This window comes from Chelmon rostratus, chromosome 12 (assembly GCF_017976325.1).
Source record: "Chelmon rostratus isolate fCheRos1 chromosome 12, fCheRos1.pri, whole genome shotgun sequence".
In the NCBI taxonomy this organism is placed as follows: Eukaryota; Metazoa; Chordata; class Actinopteri; order Chaetodontiformes; family Chaetodontidae; genus Chelmon; species Chelmon rostratus.
The window spans coordinates 7481786-7493474 of record NC_055669.1 but is presented as its reverse complement, the minus strand read 5'-3'; the positions used below and the strand labels follow the sequence as shown (position 1 = coordinate 7493474).

Here is an 11689-nt window from a genome sequence, read left to right as displayed (position 1 = left end):
AAAGTTGAATTCAGTTGCATGAATTCCACTAATTGCATTGATACCATTGCGATTGATTAAATTTGCCACAAACCTTTGACCAGACCTTATAGTTGTCTCTTAGAGAGCACTCACAGGACTTACTGTCACAAGTGTTCTGTTGCATTCTCAAGCTTAACCAGAGGACATTTTCATACAGCCACTGTATCAGAGCTGCAGCTGGAAATAAAAGAAGTATTTTATAGGATATTGGTTAAGCTATGACACTGAAACAGTGCTAAGAATGTGTGAGCTGATCTGCGGTCAGAGGAGAGACGCAGCAGGGGGCTCACTGTGGAGCTGTGCAAGCAGGAAAAGCTGCTGAGACGTTCTAACTAAAAGGCCAAGTTCAGTGTCACCCTAGATACATCCAATGGTGAAGTACTTTGACATTTTGAACTGGCTATTTTCAACGGTTTATCGTGCTTGTCAATCAGCAGCTCTGCTTTATTATCATTTATCATCCGTGTACCTATGTGTGTGTATTCCCTCGAGACGTGGCCCGGAATCACAGCACAGGTCAACTCCATTCTGATTTCATCCAGCCTTCTGTTTTTGTTGAAGCTACATTTTAAATGTGACATGTGCAGTAATAGGTTTTTAATCTGATAGAGAACAAATGCACACATAAGCAGATTCAAAGGAAGATTGCTCACTGTCACCATCTTGTGGCCAGAAACAGAACTGCGCTCTTTCACGCACTCCACAAACACTGAATGTGCAACCAGTGACTCTCACTGAAGTTGCTTCCAAACCAATGACGACCACGACAGCTGACGAGCTACTGACAAAGTGCATCATGGTCTGATCTCACTGCACATCGCACTTCCCAAAGCCTTCGCCGCAGAAAATCTACTCAATGTACAAGCAAGAGGTGTGGTATAATATTTTATTATCATATTTTATGGAATACAAAGCCCCCAACCCCACCGCCCCCCCTCCCCAAAAAGTGTGTACATCAGATGTGGTGGAAACTACTCAAGGACAAGGAAAAGAACAGGCGAGAGACAAAGGAAGTTGCTTCATGGGTGAAGAAATGTACGACTGCAGTTTAATGTGATGCTCATATAAAAAGTATCCCCTCTCATCATGAACGAACCCTTTAAAAAAAGTAGCCAAATCTGGCTGGAATCAGTTGATAAAAGGGCTGCAGCCACGACAGCGGAACAAAAATGGTGAAACAAAACATGGATGTCCTTTTCTGCAAAAATAAACCGACTTTCCATTGATCTTTTCCATTATGACTACAAGGACGTACTCAATCATGTGCAACGATAATTTAGCTGTGCATGACTTTAAAATTCAGTCACTTTTCTTTTACCTCTTGCTAAGCTGCACAAAAGGAATGAAATATTTCCCCCGACTCTGACCTGGGAGAGAAACCAAATGTTGACAATTATACCAAAAAAAAAAGAAAAGTAAAAGAGACAAGTGTCAGAAGGGAGAACAAAGCGGCCAAGAGGGCTACAAATGAATATACAGTAACCTTATATGCACTAGCAGCCAACCTAGGTCCAATAATGTAGGCTTTTTCTCAAAATGACTTTGAAACATCTGGAGTGTGTCCGACAATGATGGACATTCCCATCAACCGGGACAAAACAACTGAAGCACATTTAAGTATTTTCAGAAAGGTCCAGCCAAATGTCTTTGCTAATCTCATGAAATGTAAAACCAACCAGCTTGAAGATGCACCGCGATGGCAAAATCACTGACACGTATAGTGACTAAAAAATAAGATTAGTAACATCACTGCCATTCCAACGCATGACAAAGTCCATTTCAGAAGTCCGCTCACACTGCCGTCTGAACTGTGTCACACCGATTTTTATGAGATGGTTTGTTTCCGCTGATTTTCCCCAAGAATGAGTCGTAATCTTTTCCTGACCACTACACATCAAAAACACACCAGAAAACAAGTTAACCCAATACAATACACACAATCCAAGGTTCACAGTCCAAAAAGGTGCTGTTTGAAAAGAGCCTCAGGTCCTCTATGTCCACTGGTTAAAGTGTCAGACGCGTCACCGTTCATGTGGCGGCACTGGAAAAGCAATTTTTTTTTTTAAAAAAAAGGAAAGAAAAAGACATGTTCAGGATGATGTCGCTCCACCTCGTCGGCCGCTGTGTCTTCCAACAGCTTTCCTCAGTTGCTCTTGTCGGGAGAATAAACAGGCTATGGCAGCTCGCTGTCCATGTCTACTCCTCTTTTATTAACCAGTATTTTAATCCATCCATCCCAGTCTTTTCTTCTGTGGTCGGCTCCTCACACCATGTAGGAGTTCTGGTTCTTCAGCTTGTCCAGCTCTTTGCTCTGCTGCCTCAGAAACAGGATTCTGTAGTTGAGGAGGGGGACAGTATGGAAACGAATGTGTGAAGAAAAATATATAAATAAAATAAAATCATGACGCAATTACTTTGACAAGTTATGATTGTAGTGGGAATGGTCATTTTTGCACTGATGCGACTTTAGCTTTTAGCTCGCGTCTGTACCAAACAGGCATGTTTTCTCACTTCTGGAGAATACGATTTGAAGGCCAGGGCATCTCTGATGTTTCATTTATTATAGTGCCTTTGTCAAAAAAATTACAGCTCCAGCCATTTGGATATTACACTTGGCCATACCGCAGTTTTGATAATATTTTGATTAATCGTTCAGCCCTGGTGTACATGCAACATTTGTCTCACCTCTGTTCCCGCAGTGTGGCCTGGATTTCACACACTCTGACCAGGGAGCGGAGGTTTTTCATCTCTGTGCAGATCTCAGACATGTACAAGCTGCCCATGTTGTGGATGTCCTCGCGCAACCGAGCCGCCTGGCAGAAAGGGATGAGAGTTTACTGTCGAGTCACGACTTCAGATTTTCACAACAAACATTCAGCTAGGATCAACATTAGCTTCCTGATCTTCTGATTCTGGATCTGAAGGACTTCTTACTGCCTACTTGACAATTCTAAAGCTTTCAACCAATGGCCTTCCTCTGCAGATGGAGTTGCTCAATTGTCACAGAAATGATCTAAGTGGACCCTGTGATGTGTATGTTTGTGCATCCTCATGAATGGCACAAACCACCAACACTCAGCACCCATATTTCCTGAAAAATGCCACAGCCTCAGAGACCAGTGGTAAGCAGCTCTGTAACATGTCAGCGTGTCTGTGGTGCACAGTACCTGTTTCTCAGTGTTCTCTGAAGGCCATCCTTGGATATGTCTGATGAGGTTCTCATCAAAATGAGCTGCCAAGGTGGGGGTGAAGGAGCCGGGGGTGTCGGCCTGGGTTTGGCTGGTGCTGCTGGAGGGGACGTGGGGCAACGCAGCACCAGATATGTTTGATCCAGTGCACAGAATCTCCTGACTGGCGGAGCGAGAAAACTGATTAACCGGCTGTAGACGGTGTCGATAAAATCCAAGTGCAGTTTCGCTAATGTTGGAATGCAGATGTTTTGGCATATTAGTCGGAAGACAGCACAGATCGTCCTGCCTAACACATTTATTTGTCCCCATTTAAGTTCATCTCAGAATAATGTAATAATATAAGGGCGGCCTCCTTGAATCTCTTCTGCAGCCTCCCATCTTATTGTCGACATTCATCCTGTCTCCATCCGCTGTTGTATTGATACATTTTCCTCTCGTTTCACCTTTATTTACATTTGGCAGCATTTCACTAGTTTCTTTCACAGTAAGTTATCCTTATTTTAAGGTAACATAAAATTAAGTGACTGTCCAGATAAAAAGTTATGCAAAATTAAAAAGAGATTAAGATTAAAAAGAAAAAAGAAAGATAGAAGAAAGTTAAGTATCAGTTCATCAATCTTTTTACATATTTATAAGAGATTAGAGCTAAATTTGTATTGTAGTAACATGAAGCCCTGGTCAAAACTGCAAGATTTGTTTATCAGAATATGTCACTGTTACACTGCAACTGTGCACAACCCTGCTGATACACTAGAGATACTGTACACTCTTGTATATAGTGTATGACTTAATATGGAAATATGCAAAATGTAAATATTTTACTATGTATGTCATTAAAAACACAATTATAAGCCTGCCAGAAATGTACTTAGCCATTTATATCAGGTTTTTTTGTACTTATGTCACCTTTTACTATTGAAGGTTTTTATCTATTTCCAAAATTATAAACAAAATTATATCATAACAGCCAGAAGAAAAATATATACTTACAAACTAATTACGTAGGATTAGTTTATCTAATATTTATATTACTGTAGATAAGTGGCATGAAGCTTCCCTGTACCAACGTAGAGACCATCCCCTTGGAACTATGGAATTGCTGTTGGATGTACGGACTCCACGCAGCTGGGAGACATGATTTTTGAGTACGAAATACTCAAACTACCAAGTAGAACAGCGATGCACCATCGATTCACCTCACGATCAAGCAAGCACACAAACCCTCACCACACACAAACAAAACTGGATATGGATAATAAATTACGCTCCCTGTGGAAACTGTTATGGACACATGTTACTGTTGAAGTATGTAAAATGTGTTTTTGTTATTCAGGTGGTCTGTCCTTTCAGTTGTAAAAGGCCTTCTTGGTTTTTACGTGTTTGCTTTACCTCAAAGCAATTCACTGTTACAAAAACACGGTGTGGAAGTGTTTTTTGATCGTTTCTACCTTCTCTGCTGGATAATTCTGGGGTCCTCTGGACGCTTCTCTGCGGTCTGAGACAGGGGGACTGATCCTTGTTTACCTGATGACATACTGCCCTGGAGAGGGAAGAACAGATGGCGAGATGGGAAAGAAAACAAGCAGAAAGAGAAGATGTCATGGACGAGGGCAGTCATAAAAGACTTAAGAAGAGAGGGAAGGAGTCACGAGCAATGGTCCACTCATCAGTCTGAACTTTTCTTCCTTACTTTTGGTTGTGCGACTCACCCTTGTTTGTAGGGATGTGATGCTGCCAGGATGCACAGCCAGAAGGGATTTCTGGTTGCTCTGCGGCGTGCCGTTCCGCGGTGAAACGTACGGCCGCGGTGATGATGCATCTGACGTCAGAGAGACAGGTGACTGACTGGAGTGCTGGGCTGAAACAGGAAGACAGAGTCAATACAGAGGACAAGAGGATCATTATAATGCTTAATCTTACACATATCCAACCACAGATAACACATATGTTAGCCTTGATGAGTATCACGAAATTGTATCATCACTGGCAGCAGGTGCTGTCATGAAAACCCAAAGCCAGCAGTCATTTTCCTGCTTGGAGAGGAAAACAGCAAACAAACAACGTGACAGCGAGCAAATTTAAAGGTCACAGTCGTGAAGCAGGGCTTCCAGGTCGAGTTTGACTTGTGTCGACGTTTTCTGGCACGCTTGTCGCGAATGCTATGCAACACCACCTCTGTTCCAGCAGAGAGGACTCAGTGGAATACATGAGAGAATGTCATCTGTTTTTCCAAATAACTGTCGTCTGTCTGACAACCTCGTCAGAGATATACACGTAACTTTCAGAAAACGCTCAGTTTCAGTGACTGAAGGTCAGTGGCATTTCAAAAAATAAAAAAAAAATGGATTTGTGGGGACAGGAAGAGCAGGATCCTTTAAGAGAAACTGGAAACTAGTTTGTGGAGCAGATGGTGAGAAACAGCAAGGAGGCCGTACCTTGGTTGGAGTGCTGAGCAGCTGAGAGCAGAGCAGTGACGTTGAAAGCAGGTCCAGCAGTGAGGAGCTTATGAAGCACAGACCGCAAGGAAGCTTGGGTGACAGCAGCTGCCAAGACTGGAGGGAGGAAAGAGGAAATGTACACACACACACACACACACACACACACACACACACACACACACACACACACACAGGTGAGTGAGCAAGGACACACAACAGGTGAGTGCACAAACACGGATGGTAAAGTCAGAAAACATGATTAAGGTAAGAAACAAATCAGTGGAGAGATTAATCTTCTCACCAGCCTCATGAGCCGGCTCGTGTAAACGTCATTTTACCAGCAAACAGCTGGAGGAGCGTGGATGTCAAGTTCACAGAGGATAGCAAGAAATTCATCATAAATGAGAAGCGAACGTCCAGGTTAAGGAACAGCAGAGCCCAGTCGCACATTAATAACAGGATCAATGCGCACACAGATAAGGAGTGGAAAGATATTGGCATTTTGTTGCCATATGCGCAGGGACTATATCAACAGCTGTGTGAACACAAGCTGGCGTATTGGTCATATTATAAGACTCGCTCCCTTCCTCCAACGCCTGTTTTTGGAAAAGTTACTGTTACACTTTCACACTAGTCCTGTTAGGAAAGTTTCCCTGTGATACCATTAATCCAAGGAGGACAGAGTCCTTGTCCTTGAAGCGAGAAAAAAAATCTATCACATGCTCACACACTCTCCTGTCAGACTCTTGAAAGCAGTCAAAAAGAAAAAAAAAACGTTTTTTCTCATCATCTGTGGCAGCGGTAATTCTTGGCTGCTGGACAGATTTTTCTTTTCTGCACTAAAGATGTCACTCTTCATGACTTTACTTCCTCTGTGGCAGCAGAACACGTTATACACGACCCTTCAGAAACTCCTGCATGTCTGACTGGGCTAATGAAACAATGTCAGGGCTGACCAACTCTGAAAGGTAGGCCATAAGCAGAACTGAAATCACAACAAAAAGGCTACAAACAACCCATAATGCAACACTTTCTGTCCAGATGTGGTCTCTAATTTCAATAAGAATAGCAAATGCTGTGAACACAGAATTCTCTAGTCGATGAATATAATAGATATACTACGGACAGCAGCATGTATGTGTGGAAGAAGCCCTCACCCTCATTGAGTTTAGCCATGTCCATACTGCCGTTGTTCATCTGCAGAGTCGCCTGTAGCGCCGGGAGGAGCTGATGAAGGAGGGCCGGGTCCTGCAGCAGCGCTGGTGACGGGGACTGGACAGACTGGGGCACCTGCCCTGAAGAGGAGGAAGAGGTGGAGGAGGAGGAGATGGTGGAGGGGGTGGAACCTAAAGCACCAGGAGCAGAGTTCAGGCTCTGAGAAGAAGCGGAAGAGGAGGAATGGCCGGAGTTGGATGCTGTGGACGTGTCCCCTGATGTGGTCTCTGTGGAGACGAGCAGACCAGAAGAACAAACCATTATTTAACACAATATTCAATCTTTTCTCTTAGAGAACATGTGCAACAGATGTAGTAAATTTCAATAAAAACCCTTGTCTGTACCCCAGATGTTTATCGAGAAAGCAATCAGCAGAAGCTAGCCACAGTCTTTCAGAGGAGGGCCGAGTAAAAACTTAAACACATTGCTGAGGTTTTAGAATGAAGCGAGATTTACTTGTTGTGGCTTTGTCCTGCAAGGCCTCTTGTCTGTAGTCCATGTCCCTGGGGAAACTGTTCGCCGCCATCTTGACAGAGTCTTTCTGTCGTTGTTCCCTGAATCAGATTAAGCAGAAAGCAACATTGACAATGTGCGGGATGCAGGCTGCAATGAGATTCTATTACGGCTGGTGAACTGCGTGATCTTGCAAAGTATGACTCTGCATGAGAATGACAATCTTGTTTACTGTGTCCTTCAGCGTACGTATGTTGTAATTTCATTTAAGCGGGCTTGCCTCTCCAACAGGTCCTTGGGTTTCTCCCACTGGGAGACCTCAGTTCTACAGTTATAGTAGTACTTCTTCCCAGAAGAGCTGATGTGTTCTGTCCAGTCATCTGCTGGGTCCTGGTGTTGAGAGACAAGACATGAGATGTTAGAGAGGGATATTGTGACAATGTTAAGATGACCAATGAGAAAGATGTAAGCTGACGGTAGACTTTACATTCTGCATTTTCAAGTCTTTTTCATCCTACATGAAATCAGCAACAATAAATGTAAAACTCTGAAGCACTACAGCACAGTTTGGAAAATAGTCAGCAGCAATGTAAGGTAAGGATTTGCAGGTAAATGAGCTCAATGGGCTCCAAAAATGACCACAACATGAGACAATATCTGAATAAAGTATGCATAAGTCTATGTTCTTTTAGTAGGTAAACATGCCTTACTTTCCACCCTCAATAATGTATAAGGGCTTTTCAGTCTGGACGGGAACTGGTGTGATTATTATTAATGATCATGTATATACTGACATTTATAGTCATTACAACAACTCAAGGTGCTTCTTTTCATCTTGTTTTTCCCATCTACAGCGTGACAGATTTCAAAACTGACTGATTTCTCAGAGCCCCAATAACACATTATTTCACACTTTCTCTCTGGAGAAAAGCAAATTAGATGACCTAAAGTGAGATAAATATGAACATTAGTAGTAATAGTAGATATATAACAAAGTCCTGGTATTACTACAAAGAGAAATGGATGGGATTTGACATCTACTAAGTGAGGTACTTTTGAATCCTCAGAACACTAATGTTATGTGTGATCTGCTACCCCAGGTCTTTAGGACAGCAGAGAGGTAGTGATGGGGGTCTTTGAGCCAATAAACAAAAACAGATAGTGTCGGTTTGACACTCACAATGGGCAAAATGTAAGGGCTTTAAATAGGAACTGTTTTTGACTTCCAGCCCACAAAAAAGGACAGTTCGTTTTGCAGCAGCTACTGGCTAATCAAACTGTTCTCAGTGTGAACATCAAAGCGAAGGACGTGACGGCATAATCAGCAGTAGGCCTATATCACCAAACATAATGATCACAACAGATAAGCTTAAACATCAACACAATCAGTTTTATTATACCATGTTAAACCTAGATGGCTGTATTCACTATGCTGATAAACCAGTGTGCCATGCTAGTATCTGGCCTGACAGCCCAGTCCAACCAGTGAGATATAATAATCAGATAATTACCACAGGGAAAGAAGTCTAAAGTCTAATCAGACCATCTGCTTTAAACACTGCCTGTTAGATATGAAGCTGCACAGAGAGAGAGAGAGTATAATGTCCCACATACCATGTTCCAACGTAGCGTGACAGCAATTTCTACAGGAAATGCTGAGGGTATATAATCAGATAACGCTGGACAACGTCTTACCCTGTCTGCAGGCTTGCTCTGAGTCGCATGCGAGTCGGCGCCATGGTGGGAGCTGTTGTTGTGAGAGTTCTCCAGAGGAGAGCCGCTGGTCCCTGCAACAAAGCCATTTATCAAGTCACAGAAAATACACCATGTTCTCCAGAGGACTGAATCCTCGGTGACAGCTGCAACTGCCGGAGAAGAAACACTGAGTTTGACTGATTGTTTTAGGGTTGCATTATTTACATTTGAGCAGCAATAGCTATACCGTGATCTGATGGCAGTGAGATGACAACATAATCAAAAGCTTCCCTTTGTTCTCCATGAGAGTTTCTAAGGTTAATGTTTAGCTTTTCATTAAACTCTGCACCCATGTCACCTCAAAAGTGATAAGGGTTAGTGTGCATTTGGTTTATGACAAAGCGTCCACACAGCGTGTCAGAGATCAACAAAAAAAAATGCTGAAATTAACCATGGCGACAGTGATATCAATCAGAAGACTCTGGTTGATCAGTTAACACAAGTGTTTTCGATTTGTCTGATGTTACAGCAGGATTAATGCTGCATTTCCTTAAAACAACTCTTTTCAGATAAAGCTTTAAATTGCATGCACTTGTAAGACCACCTCATCCAGGCTTACCATTTCTTCCTTTAACTGTGTGAGAGGTCTTTGCCTTGCCATGTCCCGCGCCGTCTCCATGTCTGCTGACAGGACTTTCATCTGAGCGTCGCAGCATCTTGTAAGGGGGCGTGGGGTCTGACGAGCCATCGCGCACCTTGTCATAACGGTGAAGGCTGCTGGACTGGCTCTTTGGCTGAGATTTATGGGTCTAGATTAAATAAAGCATGGCAGAGAGACTTGCTGGGATGTGCTCAAGCTTACAGTGATGACATTTTCTTCACGCAGTTCACACCATTATTAACCTTTCAGGAAAATAAAGTGCATTAAGCAGGCCTTATTGAGGATGTGCAACACCACTGAGACAACTAACACAGTGGAAACTGAATTGATCTCCTCAAAAACAGATTACAGAGCAGAGTGGGAGTGGCTGAATGCAACATCTTTTGACTCAGGAAGTATGAGATATTTTGATTCAACAAGATACTGTCGTAACATTTTGCTTCCAAAAGAAACATCTGTACTGAAGAAGTAGTATATTAGCTACATCATTAAACTGGCTTCTTTATAGGCAAAAATTTGCTCTGTATATTGAAAAAAAACATTTTGTGAGGCTAAAATCAAAAGTTGAACTACACATATGGACTTTACTTTATACAAACTCTCAAACTGCAGCCAGCTAGTTTTGTAAGCTTGTCCTCTCCTAGTTTAAATTAACATAAACTGTGTGACGTGTGCTCGTCTGCGGTATATTACTATTTAAGTGTACAGTCGGGCTTCACTGTCTTCCAGCATTTACTGAATGTAGCCTACAAAAAGGCATTTAAAAGCTGGTAACATCAGTATTTGAGGATGTTCAAAGAGAACAAGCCTGACACTACACTTACATAGCATGAATTTAAGAGCAAATTCACTAAGTTTTACAAGACCAATACACAAACTACATGCTATGGTGGTAAGTTTTCTAATACCGATTTAGATTAATGTAAATAGAATATTTTATTGGTTTACAAAGTGTTAAGTGTCAACATTATTGGAAGTCTACTTGGGGCTGGGTTAGAGACCTGCCTCAAAGGTCAGATATGATGCTAGCTAATTTTGAGCGCAGTTCTTATATCTCCATAATAACATTATTAAGATTACAGTTTATCACTTTAATGAAAAGTGACTGTAATGACAGATTGATTAGCTACGTCAGGGGAGAGTAATGACAGGTGACCATTAACAAACTATACACATCTTACCTGATAGGATTGCGAATCCCTTCTGTCGTTGCACCTGCGGAGACAAAAAGAACAAACGGTATTAGAAGACTGTTAACGGTTAGCTTAGTTTTCTAACCGTAGCAACGGTTAGAAAACTAAGGCATATTTAGCTAATTAGCTGCCGTTAGCCAAGTTAGCTTGATTTACCACCTTAGTAGCAGCTGCCTGGCCATTAAGTCACTAGCAGACAATGGCCGATAATGTTCGCAATATATCGTACATAATGTGCCCCACATACGCAGGGTTTACTGTGTACGTGTTAGTTAGCTAACGTAACGTTAACGTTGGACGATTAGCTACAGGAAATATCCAGAAGCTATAGCTAATTGCAGGCAAACTGTTAACGCTAACTGGTAGCATTGATAGCTAACGGACACAGGCAAACATAAACAGCCAACCTACAGATAAAATAAAATAGGTAACCCCTTTGCACAACTCCTAAAATGTTAACGTTTGTGCTGGATTTACCCATCGCTGACTCTTGTTGGTTTCCTTGCATACATCACCATCAAGGCCGTGGTGATGTATGTATGTGTGTGAGGGGGAACCGTGGCCTCCTGACTGTTTGCTCTCACAGTTCTCTTTTCTTCAGCTTCCTGATATCTACACTCTGTCTATCCTGCCAGACAAATACCTACAAGGCGTGCACCGAGCACCAGCACTGCATAGCGGGTGGTCTTTATTAAAAACCACCCTCAGTGCATCATCTGGCATGTAGTTACGGTACGCGTTTGGCTCGGCCGATATAGCTCAGCGAAAAGCAGCAGCAGAGTCAGGAGGAAGCGGAGAAGACGGACTCCTCTGTAATGTTTA

At 42.5% G+C, this 11689-nt stretch overlaps 1 protein-coding gene across 3 annotated transcripts; it reads right to left on the bottom strand.

Annotated features, from left to right (window-relative positions):
• Positions 1-965: 965 nt before the first annotated feature.
• LOC121614708 (WW domain-containing adapter protein with coiled-coil-like) lies at positions 966-11638 on the bottom strand. 3 transcript variants are annotated; one of them, XM_041948718.1, is made up of 13 exons: positions 11345-11638; positions 10856-10889; positions 9633-9822; positions 9014-9105; positions 7599-7708; positions 7322-7419; positions 6808-7092; positions 5648-5764; positions 4922-5070; positions 4661-4752; positions 3189-3372; positions 2707-2834; positions 966-2354 (listed from the first exon to the last, which is right to left on the bottom strand). In XM_041948718.1, the coding sequence occupies exons 1-13, from the start codon at positions 11383-11385 to the stop codon at positions 2285-2287; spliced, it is 1590 nt and encodes a 529-aa protein (XP_041804652.1). In that variant the 5' UTR covers positions 11386-11638; the 3' UTR covers positions 966-2284. The 3 variants fall into 3 exon arrangements, with proteins under 3 accessions (XP_041804652.1, XP_041804653.1, XP_041804654.1); XM_041948719.1 differs by having other exon boundaries at positions 9633-9807; XM_041948720.1 differs by lacking the exon at positions 5648-5764.
• Between the last annotated feature and the right edge of the window lie 51 nt (positions 11639-11689).